Source organism: Furipterus horrens, unplaced genomic scaffold, assembly GCF_987537825.1.
Source record: "Furipterus horrens unplaced genomic scaffold, mFurHor1.1.pri manual_scaffold_13, whole genome shotgun sequence".
Lineage (NCBI taxonomy): Eukaryota > Metazoa > Chordata > Mammalia > Chiroptera > Furipteridae > Furipterus > Furipterus horrens.
In genome coordinates this window covers 40936363-40955774 of record NW_028327183.1, presented here as the reverse complement: position 1 = coordinate 40955774, position 19412 = coordinate 40936363, and the positions used below count along the sequence as shown (strand labels likewise).

At 44.5% G+C, this 19412-nt stretch overlaps 1 protein-coding gene across 1 annotated transcript; it reads left to right on the top strand.

The window, feature by feature from the left end:
* Positions 1-957: 957 nt before the first annotated feature.
* Positions 958-17928, top strand: LOC149994711 (cytochrome P450 2B11-like). The gene is made up of 9 exons (XM_090260489.1): positions 958-1176; positions 4652-4814; positions 4973-5122; positions 6693-6853; positions 7297-7473; positions 7971-8112; positions 13898-14085; positions 14251-14392; positions 17070-17928. The coding sequence occupies exons 1-9, from the start codon at positions 1006-1008 to the stop codon at positions 17249-17251; spliced, it is 1476 nt and encodes a 491-aa protein (XP_090116615.1). The 5' UTR covers positions 958-1005; the 3' UTR covers positions 17252-17928.
* Positions 17929-19412: the final 1484 nt, after the last annotated feature.

The window sequence follows — 19412 nt, the reverse complement described above, 5'->3', positions numbered from 1 at the left end:
TTCTCAGAGCGATGGTAGAGACAGACACCAGCATGATGGACATCAATCAAACCAGACCCAGTCTCTCCACTTCTGGGGCTCAGAGTCTAAAGGGAAACAGAGACAATGAGAGAGTGATTACAAGAGACAGACTCACAAACACACAGATTATGAAGAGTATCAGAGAAACATCCTGCACAATGAAGACAGAGCCTGAGGAAGAAAGAGAACGACCAGGGGCTGGTCAAAGCAGCCAGAGATCCAGAGGACCTAAATTCTCCTCTGCCAGGTCTCTGTCTTTCTCCACCTGAGTCTCACCAGTTCTGTGTCTCTCCCCACTCCTTCTGTTTTACCCATCACTCCTACCTGGTGCTGCCACAAAAAGAAGGGAAGAAGGAAGGGGTTCTGGAGAAACACTGAAGACACAAAGGCCCTACAAACACAGAAACAGGGAGGTTCACAAGAACATAAGCACACACAGAGACACACAGCACCACTACCATGCAAAAGCAAACACTCCTGTACATACAAATCCATGTAAATACATAGAAGCTTGAACATATACAAAAATATGTACATAAGCACACACAGGTTCATACACAGAAACACACCGGCATGTTCACATAAATGCAAACACCGCTGCATATATAAAAATCATACAAGCACACTCACAGATACAAGCAGTCATGACCAAACATGCAAGCATAAACACACACACAAAGCCACAAGTAGACAGTGCATGTTCACCCATACTGACAAAAATAAATACAAGCACTCATGTTGACCTTGGTAACTACCACAGTATCTCTGTCAACATCTGGGGAGGCAGTTGGGGGGGGGGGTAAGAAGGGAGCAGGTTACTGAGCAGGAAGTATGGGCCCCTTAGAACCTCTCTTTCAAATTCATGCTCCTGGACGATGATAGGGAGGAGGCGGGGAATTGAAATTATGTAACTGGATGGGGAGTTAGGCTCAGGACAAAGGGCCCAGAAACTGCAGTGAGCTGGAAGGCAGGCAGACTGTAACCATGGAGCTCAGCGTCCTCCTTCTCCTTGCTCTCCTCTTGGGATTCTTCATTCTCCTGGCCAGGGGCCACCCAAAGGCACATGGCTGTCTTCCACCAGGCCCCCGTCCTCTGCCTGTCTTAGGGAACCTTCTGCAGATGGACAGAAGAGGCCTACTCAAATCCTTCCTGAGGGTGAGACGGAGGTGGATGGGGTCTGAGGGTGGCTCCCTGGCTCTGTACTCTGGGATCCTTCCAAGCTCAGGGTGGGGGGCGGGGGTGAAGGTTGGTGAGTAAGAGGTATGCAGCTGAAGCATGGTGGATGGTGGTCAGATAGTCAGAGGTGTCTTTCTCTGTGAGAAATGTGTGAGCACTGTGTCTAGATTGGGCAAGTGGGTCTGAATGTGTCTGGCTATGAGCCATAGGTGTAGAATTTTACATCTTCTGCTACCTTCTATTCAGTTCCTGGGTGCCTGCCCACCCCTGGAAGAGAGAAAAAATGGGGCATTGACATCAAATAGGTTTCTCCTCTGTCAACAAAAAAAAAGGAAGCACTGGTTCACGTTGGTGCCAGGACAATGAGGAGGAAGGTGGGAGAGCAGGAGGCCAGGTACAGAGTACTTAGCAACAATAAACATTAATGCACTATACATAATAGCTGACATTATGGAATATTTACTAAGCTCTGCATCACTGCTTTCCAGGCATGATTTCATGTTTGATTGTCTATTTATTTATTAGTAATGGAATCCACACCATGAACTCACTTCCCAGTGGGAGAACTGGAACACTGACAGTAACCTCAGCTGCTTCCTGCTTTATGGTGCCATCTCCCCCCATTTCCCCCAAGCATGGTGACCACACTTCTGAATCTTGGGCTTGTCATTACCTTTGCTTTTAACAGAGAGAGGTATTTTTTTAAAAAAGATTTTATTTACTTATTTTTAGAAAGAAGGGAAGTGAGGGAGAAAGAGGGAGAGAAACATCAATGTGTGGTTGCCTCTCTGGCACCCCCAACTGGGGACATAGCCCCCAACCCAGGCATGTGCCCTGGATGGGAACCAAACCGGTGACCCTTTGGTTTGCAGGCTGGTGCTCAATCCACTGAGCCACACCAGCCAGGGCTAACAGAGTGAGTTTTATCACATATGTGGAAGCCCTCGTATGTGGAATTTAGTTCTCATCTTCAGTGTATCACAGAGTAACATGCTTTCCTGTAAATTGCTGGACTTTGTTTCTTCATTCAGAATTATGTGGTTAGGATTTACCTATATTGTTGTGGGAACTCATTGGGTCTCACAACAACCTTGCATGGTAGGTGAGGTGCTATTCTCATCTCAGAGGTAAGGACAAGGAGGCTTAGCTTAAGGAAGGCACTTGTCCACAGCCACACAGCTGGGATTTCAGAGGGGAAGTTGGGGTCCAGCACACGGGTCTCTCCATCTCCAGTGTCCTCATAGACTGAAGTTGCCAATAGTTTGGGAGTCACTAAATTTTTTGAGAACCTAATTAAAGCTTTAGGCTCCCTCCCAATATTCACACACATTTTTGCATAACATTTTGAGAGTTTCAGGCCCCTAACGTTTTTATACGGATCTGCTGAGGACTTCTAGGTGTCCATGACCCTCCATAATCATTGCAACTTTGAGGGGAGGGAGAGAGAGAGAGAGAGAGAGAGAGAGAGAGAGAGAGAGAGAGAGAGAGAGAGAGAGAGAGAGAGAGAGAGAGATGGAGAAAGAGATTGAGATACAGAGAAAAGGGGAGGGCATGAGCTAGTGGGTGTCACGACGGGACCGGCTGGGGAAGGTGGCGCTGCTCCTCCTCCATTCCCATATATTTGCCCAGATCTTTCTGGAGTCAGGCATGGACTCATGTTCCAGACTCAACTGCTGCTCATTGAGTCTCAGTTTCCTCTTCTGTAAAATGAGCTGGTGACAATAAGAATGTGTCTTTCATAAAACTGTTGTAAGGATGAGATGGGGTATTGCAGAGCCTGGTGTATAGTAAATGGTCATTAAATGACAGCTACATCGATCCACTCATTCATTTATTCAGTCATTCAGTAACAAGTTACTAGGAATCTTCTGAGTGCTAGGGATTATGTAGGTGTGGCATCACAGGGCATATGAAATAAGGAAATAAACAAATAAGGAAATATTAGTCAGACAAGAGCTATGATTAAAATAAAGCAAGGCGCTATTTTAGAAAGTGGTGGGAACTACTATAGATTGAGTGGTGAGGGAAAAGCTCAATCCTGCTTTGTTTCTGGGCAGAGACCCTGAAAAATGCAGGAGGAAAACATCAGAGAGGCAGATGTTGGTGCAAGAACCTTGAAGCATGAGCAAGTTCAGCACACTTGGGGGACCACATGGGGTCAGGATCTGAGTGAGCCAAAGGGCCGGTGGTAGGAGGAGCAGAGGGGTGATGAGGCCATGACATGCATGGCCGTGTGGACCATGGTGGAGACTTCAGGTCTGTTCTCAATTAGGTGGGCGCACTGGAGGGTTTGGAGCAAGTCAGTGATATTAATTTACATTTTAATAGGATTACTCTGGCTTCAGAGTCTGGTGGGATATGTGGTAAAGTGATTGTAGGGGGGACAAGAATGGGGGTAGAAAGACCAGTGAGGAGTCTCTGAAGAGATCAGTGTGAAAGATTTTTCATAAAAATCATAAAAACTTAACCTTTTTATGGTTGTATTTCAACTTTCTACTGAAATTTAACATCACCCTAAGAAGTGCACAGATCATAATGCTCAGCTCAGTGAATTTTCTCAAACAAATGTACTCACACATTGACATGTAGATAAGTGACAACACTGCCCTTTCCCAGGTACCCCACTCACATCCCCTTCTAGTCACTACCCTCCCACTATTCTGACAGCATAGGTTCATGTTACCTGTTCTTCAATTTCATATAAATAGAATTATCATGTTGGACTCTTTTGTATCTAGTTTCTTTCACTCAGAATTACAGCTGTGAGTTTCATACATGTTGTTGGGTATAGAACGGGTTTATTCTTTTTTATCGCTGTGTAGTATTCCATGGTATGGACACATCACTATATATTCTATATTGATGGTGATGAGTGTTTTATTAATAAGGTTTCAGTTGTCCTTTGTTTTGGTGAACACAGAGCACATTGTTTTGGACATGTATATGTAAGTGAAGTTGATGAGCCACTGAGTAGCATGTGAACTGTCAGCTTCAGTAAATACCACTGGGCAGTTTCCAATGTAGCTGTACCAATGTCATAATTTTTTCATATCTTACGATCACTCCCAGAGGGCCATCACTTTCGTTCAGGGTAGTTCTCTGGGGAAATTGTCAGGAGGCAGACAGCAGGTTGAAACTGGATCACGAAAGGATGATTCTTCAGTTCTGATGCCAGGAGGATCTGGCCAGACTTAAGGGTGTGGTCAGAGGTGACATTAGAGATACTTAAGCACCTGTACTGCTTGGAGCGCCAATCAGTCATGCTGAGCCCAGGTAAGTCATGGGTCAATCCTTGGTGGCTGAGTCCTGGGAATGGAAAAGGCAGGCTCAAATGGAGGGGTCTGGGGTGGCAGCTAATTACCAATCTATATGTATTTTAATGGTTTAACAACTGGGATGGACACAGAGATTCACACTGAGTAATAGCAACTGTCGTTGTGGGTGTGCTTGGCAGCTCCGAGACAAATACGGGGATGTCTTCACGGTGCACCTGGGGCCAAGGCCTGTGGTCGTGCTATGTGGGACAGAGGCCATTCGGGAGGCACTGGTGGACCAAGCTGAGGCCTTTTCTGGCCGTGGGAAAATTGCCATTGTTAATCAAGTCTTTCAAGGATATGGTAAGAGCCTGAAAGGCAGCAGGAGGTGATGGGGGATGGGAGATGGGCAATTGGGATTGGGGAAGGTGAGGCTGGTAAGGGAGAATAAGGGGTGGAGCGGGACCCAGAGTCTCTTTCCAACTTCCTCTGCGACCCACACACGCCTGCTTACACCCAAGGTGTGATTTTTGCCAATGGGGAACGTTGGAAGACCCTTCGGCGATTCTCTCTGGCCACCCTGAGGGACTTTGGGATGGGCAAGCGGAGTGTGGAAGATCGCATTCGGGAGGAGGCCCAGTGTCTGGTGGAAGAGCTGCGGAGATCCCAGGGTGAGCGTGGGGGATGGGAGGAAAGAAAAACAGTGAAACAGAGAGCAGCAGGGGTCATAGCAACAGAAAGACAGGGGTGTATGTGGGCAGAGAGAGTAATGTAGAGAGAGAAAGACACACCTGGAGAGACCATCAGACAGACAGGTACACAGGGAAAGACATGGAGATGGACAGTGATGGACCATCAGACAGAAAGACAGGGACCCAGAGAGGGACAAGGAGATGGATAGTGATGGGTAAGAGAGGGAACAGGGAGGGACCAGAAGGGATGCAGGATTATTGTGTTTAGAACCTCTAAAAACATTAACTTAGATATTAGCACATTATTTACTTGTTTTCTAGGGAAGCGATTCATGGATTAATTGTATCAGGCAAAAACAGGTCTTATATATAAAGGAAAGCAAAGAAAGAAAAGGAAAAACTGTAGACATCTGGAAAACAGTGAACTGTGTTTTCCTTTCCTTGGGTGAACGCTGACAAACTGGCAGTGAGGGCAGTGGGGTTTCTGCTCTCAGGCTGGATGGGTTGTCAGAGAAGCACTTCAGGTTGTTTTTAGATTCTCCATAAAACTGGTGTGTGTTAGATGTACAGGTAACAGGGCCCTTTCTCAAGAGATTGCGAGATATAAACATAGAGGTTGGGAGAGGCAGAGACATAAGGAATGGTAGAGGAGAGGAGACAGAGGGATTTAGAGAAAGACAGGGTGAAACTGATGCAGACAGAAAAAGAAGGAGAAAGAGACAGCGATGGAGAGACAGACAGAGAGACAGAGAAGGAGAAAGAGACAGAAGGAGGGACTGAGACAAAGAGAGAGGCACATAGAGACAGAGTGGAGGAGACTCAGTGAGGCAGAAAGAAACAAAGGCAGAGAAAATGAGAGACAGACAGGCAGGCTCAGGTGAGGGTCTGCGGAGAAACAACAGAAGATGGACAGGTGAGACCCACCGAGCAACCGCACCCACCCGATGACCTGATGCTCCTGGGCCCAAAGCCCACCCTCCCTCCAACAGTGCTAGCGTGGTGTATGCAGAGATCAGTTAACAAGTGCAGAACATTTTCCTGAAGATCGCTGGTCCCTGGGGGGGAACAAAAGAAGTAAGGAACAGAAAGAAAACGAGCAGAGAGAGCAGAGCTTTTAAATTTGTACATGCAATTGATTGAATACCCGCACTGCACTCCCCCTGCCCCTGGGACTTCACTACATCTGCTCCCCGAGTCAGCGCTGGTGCCTGAGAGGGGACCAGCCACCAGCCTCTTGTAGCTGAACTGCCTGGGTCTGTCTTGGGCCTAGTGATGAGTCGCTGGGTAACCCTGGTCAAATTACTTAACTTCTCTGTTTGGCCGTCTATGAAATGGGGATGATGCACCTTCTTCACAGGTTTAGAGGTGAGAATTAAATAAAATAATATGAGAAGTGTTTAGGCTAGGGCCTGGCCCATCATACAGGCTAGTGAGTGGTAGCTGTTCTTCTTCTTCTTTTTTTTTTTAATCATTATTGAGGGATGGAGGACAGTCACACAGAGGTGGGGCATTTGAGTGTGTCTTCTGACCTGCCACCTCCTCCTCCTAGGAGCCCTCCAGGATCCCACCTTCATCTTGCACTCCATCACTGCCAATATCATTTGCTCCATTATCTTTGGAAAACGCTTTGCCTACAGAGACCCTGAGTTTCTAAAGCTTCTGGACATGTTCTACCAGTCCTTCGCACTCGTCAGCTCTTTCTCCAGCCAGGTCAGGGAAAGAATGGGAGAGGGCGGACATCCAGGGAGGGGGAAAGAAGTGATCTGATTTGGGGTCCAAAACATGCAGCCTATGGCTGCAAGAGGGGCAGGGACAACAGGGAGAGACAGGCGCAGACACCTGGAGGGGAAGAGAGATGGTGAGATAGAGACTGAGAGACTAAGAGAAAGAGAGATATTAGAGGAGGAAGAAATAGAGAATTAGAGGGAGAGAGGATGAAAGAGAGAAGAGAGAAAGTAAGACAAAAATAGAGACGAAAAGATCATGAAAGACAGAGTTGACAAGAATGTGTGTGAGAGAAGGAGGGAGAGAGAGAGAAACAGAGAGACAAAAATTCCCCTCTATTAGTGGTGTTAGGACCCAGGAGGGCTGTCCTTTGCTGTGGCCCACTAGCTCAGCCCCAGCAGGACCTCAAAGCCCCTTGTCTCCCACAGGTGTTTGAGCTCTTCTCTGACATCCTGAAGTACTTTCCTGGCACACACAGGCAAGTCTATAGAAACCTGCAGGAAGTCAAAGACTTCATTGGCCGCAGTGTGGAGAAGCACAGGGAGACCCTGGACCCCAGCGCTCCCCGAGACTTCATCGATACCTACCTGCTCCGAATGGACAAAGTGGGGTTTGGAGAGGGAATGGGAGGGGTGGGGAGGAAGAAAAAGATGGGAGGGCAGTGAGAAAAAGGGAGGGGAATGAGGAGGATGGAAGAACTGAAAATTCGAAGGGGAGATGTGGAAGGGAATGTAGGGGAGATAAAAAGGAGGTGAAACTAGGGAGGAGAGAGGGAGGGAGAGAGAGAGAGAGAGAAGCAATATAGGACAAGGAACAAAAATGCAGCAACAGGGGAAAAGACCCATAGAGGAGAAAAGAGACTGGGAGAGAAAGAGAGACAAACACACCGAAGAGATGAAGAGATGCATTGAGTCGGAGCCAGAGTGAAGAGAGGCTGAGAGAGAGAAAATATGATAGAGATATATGGGTGCAGACTACAGAGAAGAGTAAAATGGGCCAGATGGTGTGAGAGACCCAGAAACTAATGTAGAGGGGGCCCCGAGACGTACATACAGCAAAGTTCCAGCTTCCCTTGACACAAATTCTGCACCTCCGGACCCAGGAGAAGTCTGACCCAGAGAGTGAGTTCCACCAGCTGAACCTCATCAACACTATGCTCTCTCTCTTTTTCGCGGGCACGGAGACCACCAGCACCACCCTCCGCTACGGATTCCTGCTCTTGCTCAAATACCCACACATTGCAGGTGGGCAAACAGGGGACAGCCAACGGAGGGCGGTCCTCTGATATTTTTGGCTGCAGAATTTGGGTAGGGGTCTTGCCTAAATTAGAGAGCAGCCCTGTTCCCCTCTTAAATCAGGAACACTGCAGGTCTGAATGACCTGCAAACTAAGCCAGCCCCACCGATCACTTAAAGGTTCACCATCCAGCTCCTCGCCCACCTACCCATTCGTCTGTCTGTGCTTTTATCCATTAATGGATATGTATACTCAGATTCTTTGACCTATTATTCACCCAAGAACATACACTTCCATTCCTTATCTGCACTAACTGACTCACCTTTTGATCCTTTGAAACACTGGTTGATTGAATGAACCATTTGTCATTGATTCATCGGCTCATCCATTCATTCAGCTGTGAATCCTTCTGTCCTTCTATGAACTAGTTTTCATCCCTTAATCCTTCCATCAGATATTCTTTCAATTCTTCCTTAAGCTTTTTACCCCTGTATTTATTAATTTAATAATTTACTCACTGATTCATCTTTGATTTATTCATTTATCATCAAACCATCATCCATTCTTTACTTTACCTATTTCTATGCTTATTTATTTGTTCACTTATTCCTCCATATAGCCCTGGCTGGTTTGGCTCAGTGGATTGAGCGTCGGCCTGCGAGCTAAGTGTCGCTGGTTCGATCTTCCAGTCAGGGCACATCAGAGAAGGAAAACTCTGACTCCAAAAAACCTCCGCTGCCTTGCGGCATACCTCTTCAGGGGAAAGGCTAAGGGAGTAAACCCCGACAGAAAATCCGGAGCCGGAGTCCCGAAGGCGGTTTGACGTTGTAGTCAACACCGGCAACTCCTGCGGCGCACCTGAAGCCAAGCTGTATTGACTCCGTCTTTCCCTTGGACCCTTCAGCTGCGAAGAGAGGGGGGGTCCGCTGCATGGGCAACAGCAGACCCTCCATATCACCCTGCCCAGGCTCTGTAGCTTCAGCTTCACTGGAGAGGACACTCCAGCGTCATCGCAAGATGTCGATTCAACACGGGAGGAGACAGATACCGTGTCACTCCCGAGTCGGACTGCACAGCCATTCTCGGTGGTGCAGATAGACTCTTAAGAAGCTACACCATTGTCTCTCGAGACGGACGGCTGCCGATACGATTCCTCCATAAATCTAGCCATCCATTTATTCATGTGATTTATTGGTTAATCAGGTTCATTTATTTATTTGCCTATGGATCATTTATTTTTTCAAATATTTATTGTTATTTTATTACAGTTGTCCCAATCCCCCCCCATTGCTCTCCATTGCCCCTCCCCCCTCCCATAGTCAATCCCCTGTTGTCCATGGGTCATTCATGCATGTTTCTTGACTAGTCCCCTCCCCTTCTTTCCACCCTTATCCCCCTCCCATTTCTCCTCTGGTCACTGTCAGTCTGTTCCTTGTTTCCCTTCCTCTGTTTCTATTTTGCTTGTTTGTTTGCTTTTGTTCATTAGGTTCCTCTTATAGGTGTCTATAGGTCATTTATTAATTAATGATTTATAAATTCATCTACTGATCGAGAAGTAAATAATACATTCACTCATTAATATTTTTCCATTCATCAGTCTCTTCATTTACGAATTGGTTAGTTGATATATTCATTTATCAAGTTGTTCATGGGTTAACCTATTAATCTATTTCACTGTTATATTCCTGAGGACCTAGCACAGTGCACCATTTATAATACACACAATAAATATTAGTTCATTTTCTACTAATCTCTGAGAAACAATTTTGACAGGTTTATAGCCTCTAGTTCTCAATCTGAAATTTTATGCAAAATTCTGTTCTGTGTTTGTGCATGTGTGTTTCTCTGTGAGTGTGAGGAAAAAATCTATAACATTCATTAGATTTCAAAAAGTGAGAATTCTTTATTTTTATTTTATTTTTTTATTTTACTGAATATGCTATTACAGTTGTCTTGATTTTCTCCCTTTGCCGCCCTCCACCCAGCATCGCTCTCTCCCTCAGGCAACCCCCACACTATTGTCCATGTCTTCTCCATTTCCTGTACTGTACTTTACACCCCCGTGGCTGTTCTGTAACTACCTGTTTGTACTTCTTAATCCCCTCGCCTCTTCACCCATTTCCTTATACCTCCCCCTCCCATCTGGCAACTGTCAAAACACTCTCTGTATCCACGATTCTGTCTCTGATCTTCTTGTTGCTTAGTTTGTTTTTTAGATTCAAATGTTGATACGTATGTACTTATTGTCATTTTATTGTTCATAGCTTTGCTCTTCTTTTCTTAAATAAGTTCCTTTAACATGTCATATAATAATAATTTGGTAATGATTGCCTCCTTTAGTTTTTCATGTCTGGGAAGCTTCTTTATCTGCCCTTTGATTCTAAATGATATCTTTGCTGGGTAGAGCAATCTTAGCTATATGTTCCTGCTTCTCATTACTTTGAATATTTCCTGGCAGTCCTTCCAAACTGCAAAGTTTCTTTTGAAAAATCAGCTGACACTCAAATGGGGACTGCTCTGTGGGTAACTAACTGGTCTTCTCTTCCTGCTTTTAAGATTCTCTCTTTATCTTTAACCTTTAGCATTTTAATTATGATGTGTCTTGGAGTGGGCCTCTTTGCACTCATCTTGTTTGAGACTCTCTGTGCTTCCTGGGCTTGCATGTCTATTTCCTTCACCAAATTAGGGAAATTGTCTTTCATTATTTTTTCAAATAGATCTCCAATTTCTTGCTCTTTCTCTTCTCCTTCTGGCACCCCTATGATGTGAATATTGGAAGGCTTGAAGTTTTCCCAAGGCTGTTTATACTATCCTCATTTTTTTGAATTCTTTTTTCTTCTTATTGTTCTAATTGCTTGTTTTTTTGCTTCCTTGTGTTACAAATCATTGATTTGATTCTCAGCTTATTCACTCTACTGTTGTCTCCCTGTAAATTGTTCTTTATTTCAATTAGTATATTCTTCATTTCTGACTGAATCTTTTTTATACTTTGAGTTCCTCTCTAAGTTCCTTGAGCATCCTGAATACCAGTGTTTTGAACTCGGCATCTGATAGATTGCTTATCTCCATTTTGTTTAGTTCTTTTCCTGGAGTTTTGATCTGTTATTTCATTTGTGCCATGTTTCTTTGTCTCCTTATTTTGGTAGCCTTCCTGTGTTTGTTTTCATGTGTTAGCTAGAGCTGCTATAACTCCCTGTTTTGGTATCCTGGCCTAATGTAGTAGGTATCCTGTAGGATTTAGTGGCACATCCTTACCTATCATCCCAGCTAGGTACTCGAGGAGTTGCCTTTCTGTGGGCTGAATATATCCTTCCCTTGTATTTGAGCCTTGGTTGATGTTGGTAGGGCAATGGGAGGGATTTACCCAGGTCAGTCAGTGGCAAGGATTGACTCTGACCACTGAACATCCACCTCCACCCTCCCTGAAGAGTCAGCTGTGCAAGGGCAGGATGATGGTGCTCTGAGAGGGTCTGTATCTGTCCACTGGATGTGTAGGCTCTGTGTTTTCCTGGGTAGTGCAGGCCACGGTCAGTCCCAACCTGTGTTTTACCCGGGCCACCCTGCCTGAGCTATAGAGAAATCTGAGATGGCTGCTACTTGTGCTGGGCTTGGAGATTTCCAGACTCATTGAGACTGGCTATTGCCTGTTTGAAAGGATTTAGGAAGTTGTGAAGTATGAGCAAGGATCACCCATTCATATGAAAAAGCTACTGTTAACCACTATAAATAATGCTGCTATGAACATTGGGATGCATAGATTCTTTTGAATTGGTGTTTCAGGATTCTTAGGATATAATCCCAGCAGTGCGATCTCTGGATCAAAAGGCAGTTCTATTTTTAGTGTTTTTGAGGAAGATCCGTACCGTTTTCCATAGTGGCTGCACCAGTCTGCATTCCCACCAACAGTGCACTAGGGTTTCCTTTTCTCCACATCTTCACCAACACTTGTTTGTCGATTTGTTAATGATGGCCATTCTGACTGGTGTGAGGTGGTATCTCATTATGGCTTTATTTGCATCTCTCTGATGGCTAATGATGTTGATCATTCTTTCATATGCCTATGGGTCCTCTGCATGTCATCCTTGGAGAAGTGTCCGTTCAGTTCCTTTGCCCATTTTTTTAATTGGGTTATTTGTCTTCCTGGTGTTGAGTTGTATGAGTTCCTTTTATATTTTGGAGGTCAAGCCCTTGTCCAAGGTATCACTGGCAAATATGTTTTCCCATTCAGTTGGTTCCCTTTTCCTTTTGCTGTGCAGAAGCTTTTTAGTCTGATGTAGTCCCATTTGTTTATTCTTTCCTTTATTTCCCTTGCTTTAGGAGATATATCAGTGAAAATATTGCTACATGGGATATCTGAAATTATACTGCCTATATTTTCCTCTAGGACTTTCATGATGTTGCAACTTATTTTTAAGTCCTTTATCCATTTTGAGTTTATTCTGGTGTATGGTGTAAGTTGGTGGTCTAGTTTCATTTTTTTGCCATGTGCTGGAAACAGCCTAAGTGCCTATCAATAAATGAGTGAATCAAAAAACTGTGGTACATTTACACAATGGAATACTTCCCAATAGAAATAAAGAAGTAATTTTTACCCTTCGCAACAGCATGGATGGAAATAAAGAGTATTATGCTAAGTGAAATAAGCCAGGCAGCAAAAGACAAACACCATGTGATCTCACTTATAAGTAGAACCTAATGAACAAATCAAACAAATGAGCAAAATAGAACAGATACATGGAAACAAGAAACAAATTGACAGTAACCAGAGGGGAGGGGGGAAGGGGATAATGGGGCAAAGGAGGGGAAGTGTCTAGCTAAGGAACAAGTATAAAGGACCCATGGATGTGGACAACAGGGCAGGGATTGACTGTAGGAGTGGGGGTGATGTGGGGGAGGCAGGGGAGAGCAATGGGGGAAAATTGGGACAACTATAACTGAACAACAATAAAACAACAACAGCAACAAAACAGCTGGAAGTTGGGTGGGAGGGAGCCTCAGGGGATCTGTAAGACTGAGCAAACAGTGTTAGCCAGGTTGATGGAGTCAGCTATGGCCTGCATGCTCTGTGGCTCTGCCTGCCTTACTGTCTGGAAGAAAGCTGTCCCCCAGCTCTTGCCTTGATGCCAGCCACTTCAGTTCCTCCCTGTGTGCCACTGGTGCCTTTCAAGTTGTTACCCTGGTGCTTGGAGCTAGAGGGAGTGAGTCTGAGTAAGTTTTTTGTGTGGGTTCTTTAAGAGGAACTGCTCAGGACTCCAGCATTTTCTTCCACCTACTCAATCTCTGCTGTTTTTGCAGCTGGAAGTTATGGGGACTTATCTTCCTGGCACTAGTACCCTGGGCTGGAGGGCCTGGGACTCCTTACTCCTGATATATCCCTCCCAATTTTTTACCCACCACATGTGTACATGGGACCAGCCCATTCCATGTCTCCACCCCTCCTACCCGTCTGGATGGATGTGGTTTCTTTAATTCATTAGCTGTCAAACTTTCATTCAACTTGATTTCTGCCAGTTCTAAGTGATGGTTGTTCTATAATTTAATTGTAATTTTGATGTGGTTGTGTGAGGAGGTGAGCCATGTTTAGGTATGCCACCATCTTGACCGGAATTCAAAAAGTGATAATTCCTGTTGCTTTTCCTCTGCTCCGCCCATTTCAAGTGGGTTGTTCTGAGGAGTGTCAATGATCTAACACTTTATTATATATATATTTTCTGCCTCATTGGCATATAGAAAGCAGTATCCCTGCTGAACTGTCTTTTTAAACAAGATTCACTCGTACCACCCTCTGTGCAGAGAAAGTCCACAAGGAGATCGATCAGGTGATTGGCTCACATCGCCCTCCAGCCCTTGATGACCGAGCCAAAATGCCATACACTGAAGCAGTCATCTATGAGATTCAGAGATTCGCAGATCTCCTCCCCATTGGCGTGCCCCACATGGTCACCAGAGACACTCAATTCCGAGGGTACAACATTCCAAAGGTGAGGCCAGCCTGGCAAACACATCTTTCTTGCGCCGGATCCTGGGTTCTCTTATTCTTCAAACTTGACCTCTTGCTGTTTTATCACCTCTTGTTTCCTGCTATGTTTTCAGGGTGGGGTAGGGAAGAGAATGGCAATATTTTTGATCTTGTGATCATCTCTCAGGGCACCGAAGTATTTCCCATCCTGAACTCTGCTCTCTTTGACCCACGTTACTTTGAAACACCAGACACCTTTAACCCTGACCACTTTCTGGATGCCACTGGGGCGCTGAAGAAGAATGAAGCTTTTATCCCCTTCTCTATAGGTGAGCTGGATCTGTACTCACTTCCCCACACACCAGAGTGCTGGTACTTTCCTCTCCTTGAGGAGAGGTTTTTGTTTATTGAGCAGTTAGCACATGCCAGTGGCTTTACCTTCATTGTTTTATCCCATATTCATTACAACCTTAGAAGGGGCTTAAGAATTGAGGTCATAGCCAATTTCACACCTTGGTATGCTGGACCTTGCGAAGGTATGTTAACCTCTCTATACCTCAATATAAGATACCCGTTAGTACCATACTCTGAGCCCAATGATTACTGGGCGCTGAAGATAATGCATCAGACAAGTCACAGAGAGACACAGATCCTGCCTCAGGAAATTTACATTCCAGCAGGGGAGGTGGATAGTCATTATGTGGCCACAGAATAATAACTAATGATAGGAATTAATGCTTGCAATGTGCTCAGAACTGCATGGCACACAGTAAGTGCTCATAGGGAAATTATTATCAATATAATTAATTTTAGCTGTCATAAATGCTCTGAATGGGGCTTTGAGAGCACAAAATTGAGAAGTATAAAATTGTCTCAATGAGAAAAACCTTACCCAAAACACTGGGTTATATGCTAAGACCTCATGGGTGAGTATCTGTCATCTGCTGGAGTATTCCAGGCAGAGGGGACAGCAAAGGCAAAGCCTGAAGGAGGGCTCAGCGTACACATGTTAGAAGCTAGAGGAGCCCGGGGGCCTGGGCTGTAGATACAGGAGGGGATGAGGGTGAAGAGCTCAGCTGGATTGCCTGGAAGCTGGCAGAATTTGGATTTATCCTGTTGGCATTAAGGAGCTGGGGAGGGCTTTGGCATGCCTGACTTATCTCTGTCTTCATTCTGCACTATTTGGCCCCATCCAGAGAAAACCCAAGGCCAGGGTCCTCAGTTTTGGGGATAGAGGAAAACCCTAGAATAAAGTTTCCAGTCTTATGTTCTGTCAGCAACTTTATTAACCCAGAGCTGCTGGCTCTGCCCAGTGCCATGGCTTCCTACCTCATTCCATTTGAAGTGAGAGTCGGGAGACATGTGGGTGATGGAGTGAGAGTCAGTTTCTCCACTCAATAGTTGTCCTACGTTTAGAGAGATGCAGAGATGTAGAGAGATAACGACAGAGACAGACATATCAAGATTAAGTGAGAAACAGAGAGGAACAAAGAGACATAAAAAAAAGGAAGATACAGGGGAAAAAGTGGTGGAAATAGACAGAGAGTGAATGTGAGACAATAGAAGGAGGAGGAGAGGAAGGGAAAAGAGGAGAATGAAAGAGAAAAGCAGAGTAAGATATATAGGGAAAAAAGAGTGTCCTGAATAGAAAGGACGAAGCAGTGGAAAAGAGAAAAGAGATTATAGAGGGAGATGAAAAATGAGAGAGTGAGTTGCAGACACAATCAGATCCAAAAAGGACAAGGAATCAAACAAGATTGAATAAAGAAGAGAACCTTTAGAAGAAAGACAGTGTCTGTCAGGAGGTGAAGACAGAAAGGAAAAAACAAAAAAAAACAAAACAAAAAAAAAACCAACTGAGGCCAACTGCCAAGGGCAGAAAGACAAAAGTAGGCAAAAAGGTGTTAAAGATCTACCAAAGGGTGTCCAAAGGACAGTCCCAGGGATGGGGAGGATGGAGTGGGAGGAGGATATCAAGTTATTCAAGAAAGAGGATAGTCGTGGAGCCAGTTATAGGAGAAGAACCATGCCAGAGTCCCGCCCTGTGGATTTCTAGCTCACATCTCCTAACTTCTGGGTGTGCCAATAATGTGAACCCTTCCCCAGATACCTCTACATGGGCACAATATCTAACAACTTGAAAGGTTTAGGAAATGCCTGGAAATCCATCCTTGAAAAGGCCTTTCCAAGGTGGTCAGCTTGCAGGTTAAAAACCAATGAAATAATGGTGAAGACTCTTGGTGTCTCCGCCTGAGCTTTCTGGCTTTCTTTGCCCTCATTTCTCTCCAAGCCAGTAGATTTTACCTATTGGGGAGGAGGGACTTACACCTCTGAGACTCTGATGGAAGCCATAGACCCATCTCATGTGCATAAGTCCTGTTCACAAATTTATGTAAAATATGGATTTTTCTTAAAGCTGAGATAAGAAACAAAACAGAAACAGACTCATAGATACAGAGAACAAACTGATGATTGACAGAGGGAAGGAGACCTGGGGGACTACTCAAAAAAGATGAAGTGAGTAAGAAGTGAAAATTGGTGGTTACAAAATAGTCTTGAGGATGTAAAGTACAGCATAGGGAATATAGTCAATACTATTTTAATAACTATGTATGGTTACAGATGGGTAGTAGACTTATAGGGGATGATCTCGTAAATTATATATATGTCTAACCACTATACTATACACCTGAAACAAATACAAAATAATGTTAAATGGCAACTGTAATGAAAAATAAATACATAAATAACAAGAAATCCCAGAGATAGACAATGATAAGCAGTGCCACTCACTCTACACTCCCCACCACACACCCAGAAAAAGAGCACAAGGTACCAACTACATCATAGGATCCTTAGTATCGATCAGGTGTTCTTCTAAGAATTTTTACAAATATTAGCTTCTTTAAGACACAATTCTATAAATGTTGTCAGAAATAATGCACATATTTACACATGTAGAGACGTGCACACACACATCCAACTGGTGATCCTCTGTGCCCACAGGGAAGCGCATTTGTCTTGGTGAAGGCATCGCTCGTGCGGAATTATTCCTCTTCTTCACCACCATCCTCCAGAATTTCTACATGGCCAGTCCTGTGGCCCCTGAAGACATTGACCTCACACCCCAGGAGTGTGGAGTGGGCAAAGTGCCCCCTACATACCAGATCCGCTTCCTGGCCCGCTGAGTTGAAGGAAGCAACCAAACGATTCCAGGGTCATGAAGTATCCCCACCCCTTGCAGGGAACGTCCCCTGCCTCTGTTCATGTTCTGCATCTGAGAGATCTGCTACAAGCCAGTATCCTTTCTTATCCTTGGTTGCCACCTCCACAAGAAAGTCCTTTCTGTGTCTCGTCTCCTTCCATCATGCTGCAGCTCTTCTAAAGACTCAAGGAGATGTTTCCTTTTCCTCTGTCGATAGAATTCCAGAAGTTGAGTATGGAGGCTGAAAGGAAACTCAGCTGTGGCCCACTCTGCAGTTCTGCCTCCCAGGCCACTGCTCACCCTGCGTGACTTCTCCCTTCCTTAGAACAGCAACAGCCTTCATTTAGCAACTCCTTATGCTTCATGATGTGTATATACATGATCTCGCTTGAATCCTGCTCCCAATAGCCCCACATGGTGGGTGCAATGATCATGTCTATTGTACAGATGAGTAAACAAAGGCCAGGCAATGACATCAGCTGTCTGAGGTCACGTGGCTAGTGAGTGGAGGAGTAAGTTTCACACTCAGTCTCTGTGGCTCTAGAACTCAGACTCTTTACCAAAGCTCCTCCCACCCATATATTTTTAAATTAAGGTGAAACTCAGAGAACAAAAAACCAACCACTTTTACAAGTAATATAAATTAGTGCTTTTCCTGTCTCTGATTTGCCTTTTCTGCATATTTCGTATAATGGAATCACAGAAAATGTGGCTTTTGTGACTGGCTTCTTTCACTCAGCATGATATTTTTGAGGTCCACCTTGTAGACCATAGTTAAGCCCAGCCGTTGTCCTCCTGCCTCCTCTTCTTTTCAATTTGAAACGACTTCCTCAGCCCACAGCCATCTGGTCTGTGTGATTATAAACTGATGCCTTGGATTCCCTGATATTCCCTTTGAAGTCCACTGAGACTCAAAGGAATATCCAAAGCCTGACATCTCTGGGTTAGGTGGTGATCTCTGCCACTTCACGTGTGAACCATTCATTGTCAGGTCACTAGTAATCCTCCCAGAAAGTGAATATTCTATTTCAACTCAATGCCAGCTCCATGAAGGAGCTCCATTGTCCTGTTCATCACTGTTCTCTCAGCACACAGAGCACTGTGGGCTAGGAAGCAGGAGTGAAAAGTAACTGTTTTATGGCTACAGGGTTTCTTTTTGGCTTGACGACAACGTTTTGGAACTAGATGGAGGTGGTGGTTGTACAACATTGTTAATATACTAAATTCCACTGAATCTTCACTTTAAAATGATTAATTTTAAATTATAGGACTTTTACATTAGTAGAAAAACAAAATAAGTACCTCAATAAAAGACAGTGCCCGTCATGTAGTAAGCACTGTTGATTCTTACTGATTTTAACTCCTGTCACCATGTTTTAGGACTGTATTGGTTAATACTTGGATTTCAAGTGTCAAAAGACCAAAGTGAGCTTCCATGGACAAGAAAAATAATGTATTAGGAAGATGCTGGTGTATCAGTTAGGATTAGACTCAGCTGCATGTAATAGAAAAAAAAAACATGATAAGAAAGGCTTGAAATTTTATTTCTCTCCCATGTAAAGAATGCCTGGAGGTAGGTAGACCAGGGCTAGGTGACAGCTCTGTGAAATCTTCAAGGACGTAAGTGCCTTCTGTCTTTCTGCTCTGCCGCTTTGAGTAAATAGCTTTTATTTCTATGTTGTGCTTCTATCTCCCTATTTTCACTTCCCTGCATGGTTCCAGGTTAGAGTCAACCATAAAATGTTGAGGTGTAAGACTGGGGAGGCAGAACAGCCCAAGTGCTAACGAGTGGATTAAAAAACTGTGGTACATTTGCACAATGGAATACTACAGAGCAGAAAGAAAGAAGGAACTCCTACCTTTTTGTGACAACATGGATGGAACTGGAGATTATTATGCTTAGTGAAATGAGCCAGGTGGTGAAAGACAAACACCACATGATCTCACTTATAACTGAATCTGATAGGTGTAGGAGGGGACGAGAAGGGAAGATAGTGGAAGGAAGGGGAAGAGATTAGTCAAAGAACATGTATGAATGATTCATGGACATGGACAACGGAGAGGGGATTGACTGTGGGAGAGAGGGGTGGGCTGGGTGGAAGAAAGCAAAAGGGAAAAAATTGGGACAACTGTAATAGAATAAA

What these genes read in the sequence shown, in the direction of transcription:
- LOC149994711 (XM_090260489.1), top strand. Translation starts at nt 1,006, where the DNA reads ATGGAGCTCAGCGTCCTCCTTCTCCTTGCTCTCCTCTTGGGATTCTTC. An exon ending in TACTCAAATCCTTCCTGAGG is followed by an intron (nt 1,177 to 4,651) that starts GTGAGACGGAGG and finishes TGTGCTTGGCAG; the next exon opens with CTCCGAGACAAATACGGGGA. An exon ending in AGAGCTGCGGAGATCCCAGG is followed by an intron (nt 5,123 to 6,692) that starts GTGAGCGTGGGG and finishes TCCTCCTCCTAG; the next exon opens with GAGCCCTCCAGGATCCCACC.